The 16,435-nt window shown below is 33.6% G+C and overlaps 4 protein-coding genes across 6 annotated transcripts in view; 1 reads left to right on the forward strand and 3 right to left on the reverse strand.

The window, feature by feature from the left end:
• The window catches only part of LOC108693101 (late secretory pathway protein AVL9 homolog), a 3,675-nt gene extending 2,662 nt beyond the window's left edge, over nucleotides 1-1,013 (reverse strand). Inside the window, exons 1-3 of the mRNA XM_018201802.1 lie at nucleotides 734-1,013; nucleotides 437-634; nucleotides 23-251 (exon numbers count right to left, since the gene is read on the reverse strand). Coding sequence (XP_018057291.1) covers nucleotides 23-251; nucleotides 437-634; nucleotides 734-802 — 496 coding nt within the window. The 5' untranslated portion in view covers nucleotides 803-1,013. The remainder of the gene's footprint in view (nucleotides 1-22; nucleotides 252-436; nucleotides 635-733) is intronic.
• Nucleotides 1,014-1,888: 875 nt separating this feature from the next.
• On the reverse strand, nucleotides 1,889-4,116 carry LOC108693125 (SUZ domain-containing protein 1). Its single transcript, XM_018201872.1, has 4 exons — nucleotides 3,996-4,116; nucleotides 3,552-3,616; nucleotides 3,234-3,414; nucleotides 1,889-2,358 (listed from the first exon to the last, which is right to left on the reverse strand). The coding sequence occupies exons 1-4, from the start codon at nucleotides 4,038-4,040 to the stop codon at nucleotides 2,167-2,169; spliced, it is 483 nt and encodes a 160-aa protein (XP_018057361.1). The 5' UTR covers nucleotides 4,041-4,116; the 3' UTR covers nucleotides 1,889-2,166.
• Nucleotides 4,117-4,671: 555 nt separating this feature from the next.
• On the forward strand, nucleotides 4,672-10,137 carry LOC108693100 (UPF0505 protein C16orf62 homolog). The gene is made up of 18 exons (XM_018201801.1): nucleotides 4,672-4,847; nucleotides 5,475-5,562; nucleotides 5,801-6,013; nucleotides 6,089-6,248; nucleotides 6,375-6,583; nucleotides 6,672-6,802; nucleotides 6,917-7,093; nucleotides 7,175-7,519; nucleotides 7,595-7,695; nucleotides 7,772-7,953; nucleotides 8,033-8,176; nucleotides 8,276-8,439; nucleotides 8,505-8,667; nucleotides 8,784-8,976; nucleotides 9,058-9,197; nucleotides 9,259-9,420; nucleotides 9,569-9,835; nucleotides 9,924-10,137. The coding sequence occupies exons 1-18, from the start codon at nucleotides 4,831-4,833 to the stop codon at nucleotides 10,008-10,010; spliced, it is 2,943 nt and encodes a 980-aa protein (XP_018057290.1). The 5' UTR covers nucleotides 4,672-4,830; the 3' UTR covers nucleotides 10,011-10,137.
• Nucleotides 10,138-10,545: 408 nt separating this feature from the next.
• Nucleotides 10,546-15,028, reverse strand: LOC108693078 (4-aminobutyrate aminotransferase, mitochondrial). 3 transcript variants are annotated; one of them, XM_018201760.1, is made up of 10 exons: nucleotides 14,965-15,028; nucleotides 13,232-13,356; nucleotides 12,792-12,959; nucleotides 12,474-12,560; nucleotides 12,192-12,387; nucleotides 11,946-12,118; nucleotides 11,502-11,642; nucleotides 11,269-11,426; nucleotides 10,922-11,190; nucleotides 10,546-10,846 (listed from the first exon to the last, which is right to left on the reverse strand). In XM_018201760.1, the coding sequence occupies exons 1-10, from the start codon at nucleotides 15,026-15,028 to the stop codon at nucleotides 10,731-10,733; spliced, it is 1,497 nt and encodes a 498-aa protein (XP_018057249.1). In that variant the 3' UTR covers nucleotides 10,546-10,730. The 3 variants fall into 3 exon arrangements, with proteins under 3 accessions (XP_018057249.1, XP_018057251.1, XP_018057250.1); XM_018201762.1 differs by lacking the exon at nucleotides 13,232-13,356 and having other exon boundaries at nucleotides 14,965-15,025; XM_018201761.1 differs by lacking the exon at nucleotides 13,232-13,356 and having other exon boundaries at nucleotides 12,792-12,999; nucleotides 14,965-14,988.
• Nucleotides 15,029-16,435: the final 1,407 nt, after the last annotated feature.

Below are 16,435 nucleotides of genomic sequence, written 5' to 3' on the forward strand. Positions count from 1 at the left end.
GAATATATTGATGGACAATTACCAACAAAGATTTGCGGCGGTATCTGACTTTCGCCACTCATACATGAATTAAGATGATGATAAGTATCCTCCAGTAAGGACACTTTACTAAAATCCCCTTCTTCAAAATATGCATGCGTTATCAGGGCCATTTTTACTTGAATGTGTCCATATAGAGGCAAAGTACTCAGCACGCAAACCGACTTTTGAACAGTACCTCTCGTTATATCGGACGTGCGATTCTTTAGTTTCTGCAAGCACAGTAATGTTCTATTTTACATTTATTCAAAGTTAAAACTTGTATTTGATCTTGTAGGAATGTCTTAAACTAAACACAGACGTCTCTACGTCCTAGGAACAATCACAGGATATCCATAGGATGTCGAGTATTAAAACTGTCTAGATATTGAAACACCAAAAAAATACATTTATATACCTCCACAGGTATTTGGCGGAAACATGAAATGCCATATATCGTTCGTTTCGGATCGTTCAGACTAGGTAAGTGAAAATAAACCGTGTCCTCATCATAGTTATGAGAACCGTCGGGCAGAGCGAGAGTGGGCAGATACTTCCATCCCAATGGACATTCATTAGGCGCACCAGGTACCAAAGGTGGAAACGAGTATTCGACCTAAAAGGTAATATTATGTTAGGATGCGTTGGACGTGATTGGAAACGCGCGGAACGTCGATGAAATGAGGAAGAAGGTTAATCTGGCCTGTCATTCTACCTGGCAGCCTTTCTTGTGATGAAACCCGACGACGATGACGTGAAGAATCGGTCCACTCGATTCTGCCATCCTTACGGCTCCGGTGATGATAACGACGCGGCACTTCTGGCACCTGGGATACCTATTTCCACGGGTAACTCACTCGCATCATTTCAAAACCGCGAGAAATATCTGTCGAGTCAGATGAGCTGATAGCGGCAGACATGCGATTTGACATGCGCCATGACGCATATAAACATGTGTCGACTGTGCTGCGCGCACACACACACACACACACACACACACACACACACACACACACACACACACACACACACACACACACACACACACACACACACACACACACAGAGATATATACGCACGCGTAGAACGTTATCATCAGTTATCATGAACGGCTACTTCAATAACATAAATTTATCTTTGATATAATTCGGAATTAAGAAGTTCTTCACACGAGATAATTATATCTACACGTCAATCCATATCTAGACATTTGTGAGTGACTCAATAATGCTTAATAACTATTCAAGAAGGTTCAAGAAGGCATCTCGGTGTAGTAATCGTTCAAAGAAATTTAAACAATGAGTGCCTCACGGCACAAAAATTTGGGTAATTGAAATATGTTTTTTATAAACTTATCAGTACAAACAATTCAATAAATTATACATACATTTGCGCTTCTCTAAACAATTCAACATAAAAAAATTGTAAAATAACATTTCCCTCTTTTACATCTATATCACATTTATATTTATTATATTGAAATTGAAGTCAATGAAAGGTATCTCTGTTTAAAAGTATCTTTGATTTAATAACAAAATGATTCACATATCGCATACAATTGTTACTTGTACATGTGTATATAATAATAATGTGTATATATACAAGTTCTTTTATTACACAGTCCAAAGATACTTATTACACAATCCACGTTAGATACTTTCAGTTATCAGTTATTATACAAGTTTACAAACTGAAGCAATTCATTTTCTTTGTAACAAATCCACGCTTCCGTCCCATTATATCTGAATTGCAATTTCGTTTTATAAATATATAGAAAAAAATATATAGAAAAATAATTATACCGTGCATGTACATACATACAAGTATATATACATATATAAACATAAATATAATTATTTTCCTATTTTTTTTCTATTTTTCGATCTGTCACGTAAAAGAGCACCAACAGAATGCATGACATCAGCATTTCGTTTTCACTCGAATAAGTCCATTTTCTCTCGATCCTTGCTAAGCTGCGTCTATGCACGATGACAATTCGCAGGACGCAGCTCCGAGAATATCTTGTTCGCTCTAGCTGGGAGCGCGAAGTTATTCTATGTTATTGGCCTCATAGCCGTTCTCCTTCCCCATGGCAGCGAGTAGGAAGGAGAGGAAGAAGATGGGTGGAAAGTCAGTCGGAAGACGCGCTACCTGCGTACATTGAAGCCCCGGGTACCATCCGGGCCGGCAGGCATACGAACGACGTTGCTAGGAAAATTGTTGCCATTCGGCGTGCTCGATTTTGCCTGAATTCTGTTGATCTCTTGCATCGTCTTCTCTTCTGGACTCTTCTCTTCCCCCAGAATCCTCCTGCGTGCTTCTGCATATTCTTGCTCCCGCTAAGACAATTTGTTACATTTTCATACGTTCGACAGTATAGGGTTTTACGGACGAATTAAGGATTTTTCAGCAAGAAATATGATGGTTGACAGTATAACACAGAATCATTATATCTTGATTGTTTATCAACGTTAAATAAAGATGAAATGATTCACTATAGAGATTCTATAACAAAGTCTGGCCACGAGCAATTTTATCAAAACAAAAAGTAAGAAAGAAGGATATATTGTCCCTTTTTATACATGTTATTTTATTCTAAATATTATTTTACTTCTAACTTAATTACTGAAGTTAACAAAAATGATGGGCCAATACAAAATTTGTGACTAGAGTCTCTAATTCACTGTGTCTTTAGCGAATTCACTTGCATTACACTAATACATACTAAAAGCTGCTATATTTAAATTAAATTAACCAAGTTAAATGTAAAAGCATTTATGTATATAAATATTTTAAACGATTACATACTCAATAATGATATCATTGCATTATTTAACAGAAGCCACATATATTATTTCATTGTCAAAATTGATTATATTATTTCACTTAAATTTATGCATTTATATTATACAAAGCAGTCTTTAATGTATACTAATAGATGATACTTTCCAGCAAGAGACACAAATGACAGTGTAACACAATAAATTATTATACATCCTTGGATGCTTTCCATTTGGTGACAAATAGAAAGTTGATCTATTTTTATTACTTTCTGAATGTTAAAAAAAATGATGTTTGTCACTGAATGAAAAAAACTTCTTGTTTACTATATTATTGTACACTGTATGTCTCTTACTAAAGCACCTTTAGTGTAATGAAGTAATAAAATAATTCACCATGTGTCTCTTGCTGGTAAGCATCCTAAATTACATACCTGCTTAAGAGACTTAATAGGTTGCTTAGGTTTTTCATCGTTCAGTGGACCATCACCACTACCTCGCGAATCTGCAGTAGGTCTCTTTAATATCTTTACCATAGGTTTTGGAGGTACGTATTGAGATCTAAGGCCATCTTCCCCTAATATAATCATCCTTGTGTTGGCATCATTATTGGTTCTATATCCAAAATATTGTTAAATATATAAACTATACATTGTATGTTATAAATGACAGAAATATTTTCTTCAAAAAGATTTAAATGACTTAAAAGCATGAAGGGGAAACAAGTTCGAGAAACGTTCACCTGAACCTACCTAGAAGATTCTATTTCTTCCTCCACTGTGTTCAACCGAAGAGCTTCCAGTCTTTTATCAAGTGCCTAAAAGCCATCAGAATTTTCATCCCTCTTCTATATATCATATAACGATAAATAATTTCCATGAACGAAATCGACCGGGAGTGAAAAGAAATTTTAGGAAAAGAATTTTGTGCAAAAACGTGTCCTTATGGCAGTATAAAGTACTATGATTAACTCGCGTGAATCAATCTATCAATTAAGGATCACGATGTACAAACAACGAAGAATGCAAGCGCGATACTCGGGATGCTCCAAAGCGAGAAAACGCGAGACGACAAACCGCGGAAAGTCTTCTCGTCATCGACGGAAACTCCGGAACTCGAAGGAGGTTATAGGTTAACACGAGACCGTTCGGTCTTACACTCCGATTTGGAAAACGAAATTCTGAGATGTGTCTTACTCCGGATTCCTCAATCTGCTCCCAGCTTTCAAGAACTTCGTCCATGGCCCGAATGCGTCGCGAATTTCCGCAGAAATTCCCGTAACTCGCGTGCAGCGTGCGAATTGTGGTATGTTGCGAGGACTGGAGTACTGGAATGGAGATTTGGAGAACAGCACACCCGTGGTCGGATTTCTGGGGATGTTGTCGGTGCTGCCCTGCGTCGTGATCGACACTCAAATAAGCAGAATTGGCGGTTCATTGAAAACCTTCGATTTTTATTGAACAATTCCATTGAATTGCACGAGCTCGGAGTTGCTTCAAAATACTTCAGAATTCGCTGCGAGGCGAATCGGCGATTCGTGAGGCCGCGTTAATGGAAATGAATGGTTTTTCGGGGTGATCAGGATTTGAAAAAATCTTTACTTTATTTTTATTCAGTTTTAGATTAACTTTAATCTTGTAGATAAATTTTAATTTAATTCTTCGAACTGGAAAAAGATAGAAAGTAAGTTATAAACTAAGATTAAAGTTAATCTATATTAACAACATAGAACTCCTAGGAACGTTCTGGAGACTCCCGTTGGACGACCAATAAGTGTATTGCGTGTATGGATGAATTCGTCCCATATCCGTGTGGGACTCAGCTCGATCGGTGGTTCTACCACGCCATACTTTGCCCGACTTTGCACGAGGATTAGTTGATGTTTGATTGGACTCCGTGTCGAATCGGGTGTCAACTTTTTAATGTCAGATTCTGAAGCCGCATGATGAACCGGATAATATCAGCGTGATATCGGATTACATGGTGTGATTCTACTTCTGAACTTAAGAACAGTATCTCAGAGTGCAAAATATGACGGAGATAGAATGGTGAGAAAATTAATTTTCGTTCAAGTGTCTATTTCTGTAGAACACAAACAGTAATATTATATCAATATTGTTATTCTTCAACAATATAATTGTAATATGACACATGTTGTACATAACAGTTACATTGTTGAGCACTCTCTAAATTCTTTGGAATGGAATCTCACTCTAACAAGTGAAAATTGAAATCTTAAGAAAGAGTATCTCAATTTTTAGTCTTTAAGAATGAGATTTTATTATTTAGAGTCATTCTGAAAATTTTAGAGAATAGGATATTATTATAGATCTGCTTTTTATTCCTACACTAGAACTTTCTTTCTCGCTTTCGTCAAACATATATCTCATTTTAAGCTTCAAAAGTGTAATTTTGTCATAGAAAATATCTTTTGGTGCTTTCCCTTTAGTGACACAGACATCATTCTATCTTTAAATTCTTGGCATTCAATGAATAATAACGACGAAACGATATGTGTCGATTATATCTTCTAAAAGAAAAGCAGCCTTCAACATTGATATAATGTTATTGTTTAGTTTGTGTTTTGTCAGATGATACTATTATTGCAATAATAAGATTTTCTTCTAATATAAGAAAATGAACTATATTATATAAAAAAGAAATTTTGTTTGCAGGATATCAAAACCCATGGAATATGGGACTGTAAAGTTTGCATGTCTGGAAGAAGCTACGGAGCATCCTTTAAAACCAGTTGTAATCACTGTAAGAAATAGCTGAAGTACCATAAATAGATCTATTCGCGTTATTTGTACTTTTTGTACTCAGTAACTTTGCTTTTTCTCTCTTTAATGTCAGAATATATTTTTATCTCATTTTAAATACAAACATTTTTGAAGCAACACGAACGGTTTCAAGCAACATGAACAGGTTTTAATTTCTATCTCGTATTCTATCTTGTATGAACAATAAATTTGATAAAAGATTTTTTATTCTTGTATAGTTAATTGATGGACGTAGCGCAGCTAGACGAAGTGCGTTGCGGAGTACAAGTACCAGTTCCTCCACTGGTACACCTACACCAACACACGCGCCGATTTTTGCAAATCCACTGAGTGATCCATTGTTGAGTCATCCTTCCCTAGACGGTTCTGATCCTCTTACACAATTTGCTCGAGAAGAATTGGATCCTCTCTCTAAAATGGCTGCAGACGAAGTAATATATTTATTTAGATTTAATTATGTGTTTTTATTATTTTTATAACTTAAGTTTATATTATTTGTGTCATAGTGGGATTATTCTAATGTTGCACCTGCGGGTAAAAAATCAAAGGACACAGCAGAGGAATTGGTAGAACCATGGTCTGTTAGACGTTCCGCTATACTAAGTAAATATACCACCTCTGAAAAATTATCGATTGTCACCAGTTTCTTATCAGGTGGCGAAAAAGGTACCTTTTTAAAAAGATTATTAATTAATTTAATTCGTAAAGAAATATTAAAATACAATATCATTTATTTTAAATTGCTTATTGATTAATAACTTTTTAAATTGCTACAATGTTGTTTTGTTACAGTTGTAGTGAAAGTTCAGCCGAGTGGGCCAATGGTCGACAAGGTAAAAACGCGACTTGAACAATTAGATGATTTTGAAGAAGGTTCTGTTCGGCAAATGTTGGACTTGTCGCAGCAACAATATACAGCACGAATCGAACAATTAAACAACGAACTAGTACAAGCGTGGCATTCCGACCAAAGAGTAAAGGCGCTCAAAATTGCAATACAGGTTTTGACACATTTATTAGTTTTTATAGAATGAGAACTTAGAACAAAAAAGAACTTATGATTTAAGAATTAATGTTAAATTATTTCAGTGTGCCAAATTATTAGTAGATACATCCGTAATGGCTTTTTATCCGAGCAAGTTTGTTCTCATCACAGATATTTTGGATATTTTTGGAAAACTTGTGTATGAAAGATTGAAAATGAAGGCTGAGTATTACAAGTAATTATTATATAAGAAAACTCTTATTTTTTAATTGCACGTATTTTATGTTTTTTTTTATCGAGCAGTTATAAACATTATTTATAATTATTGATATTAATATTTTTTTCTTAGACCAGGAAGTAAAGTACCCACGAGTTTGCCCGATAATTTTACACCCGACATGGTTCCTGAAAACGCGAAGGAGACGTGTCGGAATTGGTTTTACAAGATAGCTTCAATACGGGAACTAGTACCGCGTCTTTATGTAGAAATGGCAATAATAAAATCTTACAGTTTTCTAACGACTAGGTACGACTTTCGACTGTATAAATATTCGTAATGTTGTAATAACATAATGATTGAAATATTAAAGTAATATTTTTATTTTAGTGAATTTAATACTGCTCTGTTACGTATAACTCGTATGATAAGAGGCATCGGAAATCCATTGATAGCGATTTATGCGAGATGTTATTTATGTCGTGTGGGATTGGCGTTGAACAAAACATCAGACTTCGAATTTGTGAGGGAAAATCTGTATGACTTTCTTTTTACGTACCAGCAGCTATTTGGGATTGCTGTAAGAAACGAAATAGTGAAGCAAAATGTTACCCTTCATTCGTATCTTAATTTATATTCACCAGCTTTGGATTGGATCGTACAGGTATTAGTGGCGATATCGCCCGAGAACCTTCTTGAAGAGGTTTTATCTCGTTGTAAAAAACAAGAGAACGGGTAAATATATTTTAAACATACATTTTTAATTTATCTTTAATTTTTAATTTTTATCTAATCGACATATATTTTCAGATCGTTATTATTAAATACAGTGTTGACTGCATTTAAACCTACTTATATTGCTGTACGTGCTATGGATTTTGTAAATTTAATAGTAGCGAGTGAAGACGATGGTATTGAGATTTAAAAAAATGAAGTCGAGAATATAATAACACTTTTAAGTTACGTTTTCTCTTTTCAATGCAACAGGGTATCCTCAATATCTCTTATATCGGAGTTTGGGAGAATGCCTTGTACGAGAATCTTTGCCGAAAGAAGACTGTCAATCGGTGCTTAACGTGATATGGAAGTACATAACGGACCTCACAGATCCTAACAAATTCATGCATTGCGTCGAGATTTGGATTCAGTTCACTGTTATACACTTTTCTGTAAGTTATATTTGCACAAATAATATTTAATTATACTTTATGTGAAATTAAATTATTATTGTACATATTATGTTTATAGGTAATTGAATTAAATTTATTTTTCGGCAAAATAATAGATCGGCTACGACCGAACAAAGCTTTCGAAAATTATTATCCACAATTGCAAAATATTATTGAAAAGATAGTTGCCCACACACAAGATTTTGAATCATTACTTGCTATGGTAACTATTCGCGCTATTATAAACGCACATATTATTCATATTTATTCATAATTAATTTTAAGACATTTGATCTGTTACAAATTATTTGACGTTTTGTAGGACAATTTTTTACCTCTAATTGACTTGTTTCACAAGGAAAGTGTTAAGGTTGAAGTTTGTAAAACTGTCATAGAAGGATTGAGTATGCAAAATGGACCTATTACGGATCCTATTATTATAAACGCTCTGATGTTTATTGCGAGAATAATGCACGATTCTGTTAGGTACATCAATTTAATTTTACGATTAAAGTTTATCCTGATCTCTAAAATCGAATAAATCATTACAGTGCTCTAACCGTCGAAGATGAGAAACGACAGATCGGACAACTAATATGCGGACTAGTACAACGAGTAGATTATGGTCGCGATTTTGAGAAGCAGCTTAGTTTTTACGTAGAGGCCAGGGCAGCATTTCCTAATCTTGATAGCGTTCATATACAACTTGTACAAGTATGTGATACATATATGTTCTACTTGATTGACATAAATGATTCTTTCTTTTACACTGTTGATGTATAAAGAAAAAAGGATTAGCGATAATAAAGTCTCTTTTTATTTGCGCTCAGTGCGTGAATAGATTATCAGTTGATACTAGGAAGATAGTACGTGGTCATCACACAAGAAGAACGTCAGCGTTTGTACGTGCCTGCGCTGCATTCTGTTTCATTACCATACCATCGTTAACTCTAGTCCATACACGCCTTCAATTATATCTACTATCTGGACAGGTTGCCCTTTTAAATCAATGTCTAGGCCAAGGTGCGAATTGAATTAATTTTTATTCTAACATTAACACATTTTTTTTTCGTTAATTTATATACGTAAATTGACATTTTTCAGCCGATGCTTGCTTTAAGGCTGCTTTGAGTTTAGTTCCGGAAATGCCGAAAACTATCGATATCGATGGAAGACAGAAAAGCTCGCAGCCATATTTGCTTTCATATTTATCGAATTTCTTGTCAACATTGTTAGTAGTTCCCGTAAGTATATTGATATACGCTATGTTTTTAATTTTATGATTTTAAGATTGTTCTGTATTAGGATAGCCCAGAGCATGGCGTCCTGTATTTGATGAGAGGCTTGCTCAATGCAGTTCAACGTTGCTTTGAGGAGAATACCTCAATCAAACCATATTTATATTTACGTGTACTCGATCTTCTTTCAACAGTATCGCAGGAAAATTATCCGTACCATATCGATAAGGTATTTCATGCTTTTGCGCACATTTGAAGGGGCAAATAAATAGCTATCATATTTCCAATACTTTAAAATTAGAGAATTTAATTATTTTATTAATTATAATCTCTAAAATTTATATAATATGTCACAATTTATATAATGCCGTTTTTAGGTTGATTCAAATGATAAATTGTATGGATCGGATCAGAAATTTATCGGTGAAGTCAATAAAATATGTTCAAAAATCGTTGAAGAAATCTTAGGCCATCTCAAGTATCTTGGATCCATCGAACAATTCGATAAACAATCAGCTCTTGCTCTCGAGCTGTTTAATTGTTTTATTATTCGTGCAAATTTACGAGACACTGCATTAGCAAACATGGCTGTAAATTTGTGGCATTTATCACAACGACACGGTTCGGTGGATTCTAAAGTGACAGTAAATACATATTTAGAATAATCAAGATTTAAATTTTTTTTATACATTGTTTTGCTTTTAAAATCTTTATTTCGGATATTTTTTTCAGATGAGGACAAAGGCTTACATGACACAGAAGAGTCATCATCGAGAATATGAACATTTTGCTGAAATATTGAAGAAAATGTCGAGATGAATGACATTAAGACTTGATAACAATAAGGATCTAACTTAAACATTTTTTATCGGCAGTTGTTTTGGAAGACATTTTGTAATTGTGCAATAATTTGTCTGATTATGTCAATGAAGCCAAAATTAACAAATAATAGCAAAAATATAAAAAGATAATAAAAGATAATAAAAGAAAGATAAAACAGAATATAAATTATAACAATTAATTGTTAAAAGTTGATACATATTATTAGTTAATGTACATCATGCAATATACAAATATTATATATTACAAGTTAGTATACAATTGATTGTTAAGCATCATTTTATACTATATTTTTTCAAATATAGCAAATATTGCTCAATATATGAAATGTATAAATAATCGATGTAGAGAAAATTTCTACTCAATAAAAACATTATTGTTCTAAATTTGTTAAAGTTGAATTTGTATCATAACTTTTTTTGAATATTTTCTAGTTTCTCGTATCGAATCATTCATATACTTACAACTTACGAGATAATCAAATATTATATATTACATCGTTTAGTTTGTCATACTGCATTGTTGTCATTAATTCACCATTTATCATAAATCTCTTCGTAACATATTTTCATAATGTTAACTGCCATAGAAAAATAATGATTATTTATAGACTTCATAAATCACACGATATATCTCCATGAGTACTTCAATATGGAAGACATCTGATTTGGAAGACGCAAGATATTGCCAAGCTGATTTTTATTTTTTTAAAACAGAGCGAAGCGCATCCAGAAATATATCGGCATGATGCTCTGTGAAGGTCAACGCAGGCCTCAGCCGCACAGCCTGGCTGCCGCATCCACCTGTCTGAATACCTAACAAGAACAGAGGAAAATATGAAAACATTGAAGATATTCTTAGCACTTACATTTTATGTTGCAACATTTTACCTTTCGTTGCAAGTTTCTTGATGATGCTATCTCGCGCTTCAGGCGAGGAGCAATTAAACGCTATGAAAGTTCCACGTCCGCGCACTGCACTGATTACATTGGAATGTTCCTTTTGCATATCCATCAAATGTTTTAACAGATAATTGCCCACGCATGTAACTCTATCCAAAAGATTCTCCTTTTTAATCGTATTTATAATCGTTTCGAGCAGGATCACTTTGCTGGGATCGCCCATCCAAGTATTGAACACACGATATGACAGTTTCGGTCTGCGTGCAGGTAATTATACGTTAATATTTAAAACATGATTTTATATTATTTTATCATTGAAAAAAAAAAAGATTTACTTCAGATCCTCCGAATGATAATAACCGCCTAATTGCATTTTCTTGCTGAAAGTCATTACGTCGGGTGGAGTATCTAAATTAAAGTACTCGTGGCACCACATTTTTCCCGTTGGTCCGCCACCGGTTTGTACTTCATCGATAAGTAACGCGGCTCCGTACTGAAATATTTTAACGTGAGATTGCAATATATCTTTTGATAACGTACTGTAAGATAATTGTTTTGCAAGCCTTACCTTTCGTGTCACGCGTTGAAGTTCCTGAAAGAATTCTGGGGATGCGTGATTGTCACCGCCTTCTGCTTGAATAGGTTCAATTATCACGCCAGCCACTGGTACTTTCTTTTCGTTTTTGTACTTCTCAAATAATTCCTCGACCTAAAATATCAATCAAATTTTTTAATCTTCTTATGCGAAACATTTAAAGAGGTATTTAATATTAGAAATACTGAATCATTATTGATCATTTCTATCTTTTAAATTAATATTATATTTTTTGTGCAAAAGACAAAATCTTAAGATGTCTTGATTTTTTAGTAATTATGTTTTTTATGATAATGAAACACTTAATTTTCTATCATTTTCTTAATTTTCCTATTAATTTATTTGCTTGATCCTTTTAATGAGTGAGAAATATTGATTCTTTTGGTGTCAATGTACAATAAAGATTTGACGATATACCTCTGCGAGGCAACGCTTATCTTCCTGTTTGTTTTCTCGAACGTTTTCTTCTAAAGGATACTTGTACTCTGGAAAGGAAGCGATAGGCCAGTCGAAAGCTGGTATATCCATCTTATGAATGTACTTGCTGTGAGTCGTTGAGAGACAACCTAAGGTTCTTCCATGAAAGCTACCTATCGATATTAAATATTTCATAAAGATTCCTAATTGGAATGAAACTTGTTTTTACTCCAACAAATGACTGACCTTTAAAGGACATAATAGAGTATCGCGGTGAGCCAGGGATTTGGTTCATCATACACGATTCTATCTCTTCCTTCGTGAACGGTTTGCCTTGCCTTTGTTTCTCGGCGTACCAGATAAAAATATTTTTAAAAGCATTCTCATTAGAACAAGAACCACACATCATTGTCGTAATGTGTGATAATCCCGGTGGTACCAACTGTTCAAAATAATAATTTTTTTCAATTGCGCCAAGATAAAAGACGATATAGGAAATGAATTATAGTTTTAGCATATATCTGTTACCTCTTTCTTAAGTAGAACATCTCTTAATCTGTTAGGCCAGTCTTTTCCTGGAAAGACACCTAAAGCAGGTCTATTCGCTATAATTCTCTGAAAAGAATCATAATCGTTAACTATTTTTCATACAACTTGAACACCGTCTTCCTAAAGTAAAATAATTTATATGAAGGTATATCAAGAATATTCAATTATTAGAATTTCTTCTCAATACTGTGTACTTAAAGTATAAGTGATACATCTTGTAGAGGAAGTTAGCACGCTAATTTCCATACATGAAAAAAAATACGGTACTCCGTGACGATGTGGTTTTATATCACTCACTTGATTAACGGGATCGGCGAGAGCCTCCAGCATCGCCGGATGATTATACCCTAGAGGCATTGATGAGATTTGCATATAAACGTCCAGCAACACATTCCCGTCAACGTCAATTATATAATTACCGGCGGATTTTTCATAGTCTGCGAAGAATTGTACGGAAGACGCTTGCTGAAGTCACAGATTTCAACATTGTAAACCCATTTCGTCTCTGGTTTACAAAATATTTACAAAAGATTTGGCATTATTACTCATATCTTATGTGTACATTTAAATCTACATATAGTAATTCTATATGACAACAGTACAACTACATAGCTTGAATTATTGGATTAAAATTCGTAGGCGAAGCGTTCAAAATATCGTCGCGGATAGCAAGCGACTAAATTAAACAAAATGTCGTGTCATGATATCACCCAAAGAATCAAGAGGATCTGACGTACTTGTATCAAGCTCAATTCTTGTAACAAGCTGCGCGATCGAGGGCCCGGTATTTCGGTCGTAAGTACCGGCCCTTCAGGTTCCCTCGACACCGAACCGGTTAAGTATCTCTTCCATGTAGTAACGCCTGCACGACAATATTATATACTCATTTGAACAAGTATTTCTACGTACAAATTTCTATATTTTATTTAAATATACAGGCTGTCCCGAAATTCAGAAAATTAAAATATCAAGAAAATTCTAAAAAAAGATAGATTTAAAAGTATTATTAAAACGCCTTACATTTTTTTGTACGCCATAGTCTTAAATTATCGCGCGTAGCGACTCAGGCGAGACAAGCAATCGTTTAACCGTAATATTTAATTGAATTTTAAAATTTTTATGTCTCAAAAGCTACTATTCGAAAAATGGTAAATAATTTGAATTTTTGGAACTTTCTTACTGTGAATTTTAATTCGCGAATTGGGGATATCCTGTATATTTACAGGTATATAAATTTTTGTGCGCTTTTGGATTTTACTGACATATCCATACCCGAGCAGAAAAATAACTTAACTCGCTAAATTGTTCTACAACTCTTATGATCAGTTCTATTGACGGTAGTTAAGGATGATTGCTTGATACATTAGTGTGATTTTATTTGAACCCCTCATAAATCACTGTTGCAATGACGTGGGATAAAAGCCGCAAACGCACAAATGAATAAAGAAAATAGAGATTGTAACAAGAAGACTGTTAAAAACAATTTGTATCTATAGATATCAAAATCAGAATTAAAAGATAAAATTCTCATTTAATGATATCTGATTATAAGATATGTATGACAAACTTTTGTGTGATTTTGATTGAAATAACATGTTTTGAATGATGAGCTCTCCTATCTTAGATATCAGAGAGAGATCTGTTTGATATCTGAAACACTTTATATCATGAGATAGAATTTAATTCAATACAAATATGTGAAGTAACACAAAGTTGACAAGAGTGATAATGTGTTTTTTGTATTATTTCAAAAAATTTTCTACTTTTTTAAATCAAGAATTAGTTGTTTAAAATTATAAGAGATTGTAACGAATTCCTCTTCGGATTGTATACATCTCGTTGACACTTTATATTCAATTTACTTTGTCACACTGAAAAAAATGATCTAAAATATTTATAGCAACCGTAATACTAATTCATATTAATACTATTTATACATATTAATATACATATTATTTTATTGCCCATTTTATCATCAAGACTCAAAAATATTTGTCGTTAATACAAAGCTGTGTTTTTTTACAAAGTCGATTTAAAATTAGCATTACAACGTTCAATATTATGACGAGAATAAACATTCTTTTTTCCTGTTATTTTGAATAAGATTGACTTAATTAACCTTTTGAATAGAATTAAATCAATTTAACAGAAGGTATTAATATTTTTTAATAAAAAAAAAAATATATATATAAATATACAGTGTTAAAAATATCCATTAAAAATACATTGTGAGAAAGTTATAATATTAATTCCTATTTTAATATTATTCACTGCTTTTTTGCTTTCTGCGATCGCTGCTCTGTGTAGAGATTTAAGGTTCGCGGGGCGGCGAAGCAGCAGAGCCGGAATGAATTTATCGATTTTGTCACGGTCCAGCATCCGCGATAGAGCGGCGTGCTCCAGAATAGATTTCTCGTCGCTCATTATATGAATTATACGAATCTGAAGAGGAATGAAGCAGTATAAATACCGTTTAGCAGCTGTCGGAGCGAGATCCGCCCACTCAACGCACGATGATACTTGTTAACGAGCATTTCCGTTTGAGACGAGAGCACAGATACAAGGGCTACTCAGCAACGTCGTCTCTGCCGAAGGGTTGGAGCCATACTGGTCGCTGATAGGCGCTGATAGTGTTCACCCAGTTTAAAGAGTCGAGAGTCTCGTGGGGGCGCGAGTTGCTCGAGCAGTCGCTTCTGCTCAGCGAAAGAAAGAAAGAGATAAAGAAACAGACAGAATGAGAGAAAGAGAATTCATAATTTCGTGTATATCGTAAGAATTTACCATCAATTTCAGAGCGTCGAATACCACAAGTATTAATATTCTACCCGATGTACGGAAAAAAAATTCAGCACGTACAGCAGATATTTGGCAGCGCGTGTGAAAGGCCGAAGGCAAAAAAAGAAAAACATCGTTCTCTTTTCGCGATGCTCCGACTGCGAAAGCAGTCACTGATTAATGCGAGGAATCAAATTGTTCTTGCTTGCACAACGTCTGTCTGTACGTCTGTTTCACCGTCGACGAATACCGTTGCGCTTCGTGTCAGGAATAGTACTGCAATTCCAACGATTCCACGTGGCGCGATACGGTGAAAGTGAAAGTGCAATTTCGGGCTTTTTCTTCATTGGTTGTATCATTTAAATGCGTAACAAAATTGTACATGTAATTCCCTGAAAAGAAGTCTTCCTTTGAATGTCTCTCGTATTACGAGCCTCGTACATGTTCATCGCAATCATTTACGATGTTAAGTTATGCCATATAACTAATTTATGATGCTAATTTAATGTTAATTTGGCGTACATAATTAATTGAGATTCTATTATTATCATACATTATTCACAAGAATTATTGAATTTGGTGGCGATTATTTGGCCACCAGTGAACAATAATAAATATATGTAGCTATAAATATATGTAACATATTATTATTAGGTTCATCAGAAAGTTCATTTCAATCTTGTAAGTTCAGGACGCAATATTTCATTCAAAGAGTAATTTTATTGAAACAAATATGTTCATAATATTCAAAAAACAACGTTCAATTGAATAAAATCAAATTTAAATATAATAAATATAATAAAAAAATATAAATATAATAAATATAATAAAAAAGGGCTAAAAATAATAGTAAGTTCTTAATTGCTGCTATTTAATCATCCTTACAATATACATTAAAAAACGTTTCGATCATCGACTGTAGGTTATTCTCAATATTAAAGATAAAAATTATACATAATTATGTCCTAATAATTATGTCCTAATAATTCAAAATTTCTTCTAACAAAAAACATTAATAAAAGCATATCTAAATTCTATTAATCAATATCAAAATTAAAACTGTCCTAATAACGGATAAAACATTCAAACAAAAGCTGCGTATCTACATTCTATTTATTAATATCAAATTGGATTTGTACTCTTAATCTGATGACTTATATTATTTT

This window comes from Atta colombica, unplaced genomic scaffold, assembly GCF_001594045.1.
Source record: "Atta colombica isolate Treedump-2 unplaced genomic scaffold, Acol1.0 scaffold88, whole genome shotgun sequence".
Lineage (NCBI taxonomy): Eukaryota > Metazoa > Arthropoda > Insecta > Hymenoptera > Formicidae > Atta > Atta colombica.

Excerpts from the sequence above, each read along its gene's own strand:
- LOC108693125 (XM_018201872.1), bottom strand. The coding sequence starts at position 4,040 with ATGGACGAAGTTCTTGAAAGCTGGGAGCAGATTGAGGAATCCGGA. Across the intron at positions 3,415-3,551 it reads GAAGAAATAGAATCTTCTAG|AACCAATAATGATGCCAACA; the intron begins GTAGGTTCAGGT and ends TTTTGGATATAG. Across the intron at positions 2,359-3,233 it reads CTATTAAGTCTCTTAAGCAG|CGGGAGCAAGAATATGCAGA; the intron begins GTATGTAATTTA and ends AAATTGTCTTAG.
- LOC108693100 (XM_018201801.1), top strand. Across the intron at positions 7,696-7,771 it reads AGTAGCGAGTGAAGACGATG|GGTATCCTCAATATCTCTTA; the intron begins GTATTGAGATTT and ends TCAATGCAACAG. Across the intron at positions 8,440-8,504 it reads ATAATGCACGATTCTGTTAG|TGCTCTAACCGTCGAAGATG; the intron begins GTACATCAATTT and ends AAATCATTACAG.
- LOC108693078 (XM_018201760.1), bottom strand. The coding sequence starts at position 15,028 with ATGCTCGTTAACAAGTATCATCGTGCGTTGAGTGGGCGGATCTCGCTC. Across the intron at positions 12,960-13,231 it reads AAGAATTGAGCTTGATACAA|CAAGCGTCTTCCGTACAATT; the intron begins GTACGTCAGATC and ends CTGTGACTTCAG. Across the intron at positions 12,388-12,473 it reads ATGTTCTACTTAAGAAAGAG|TTGGTACCACCGGGATTATC; the intron begins GTAACAGATATA and ends TATTTTGAACAG.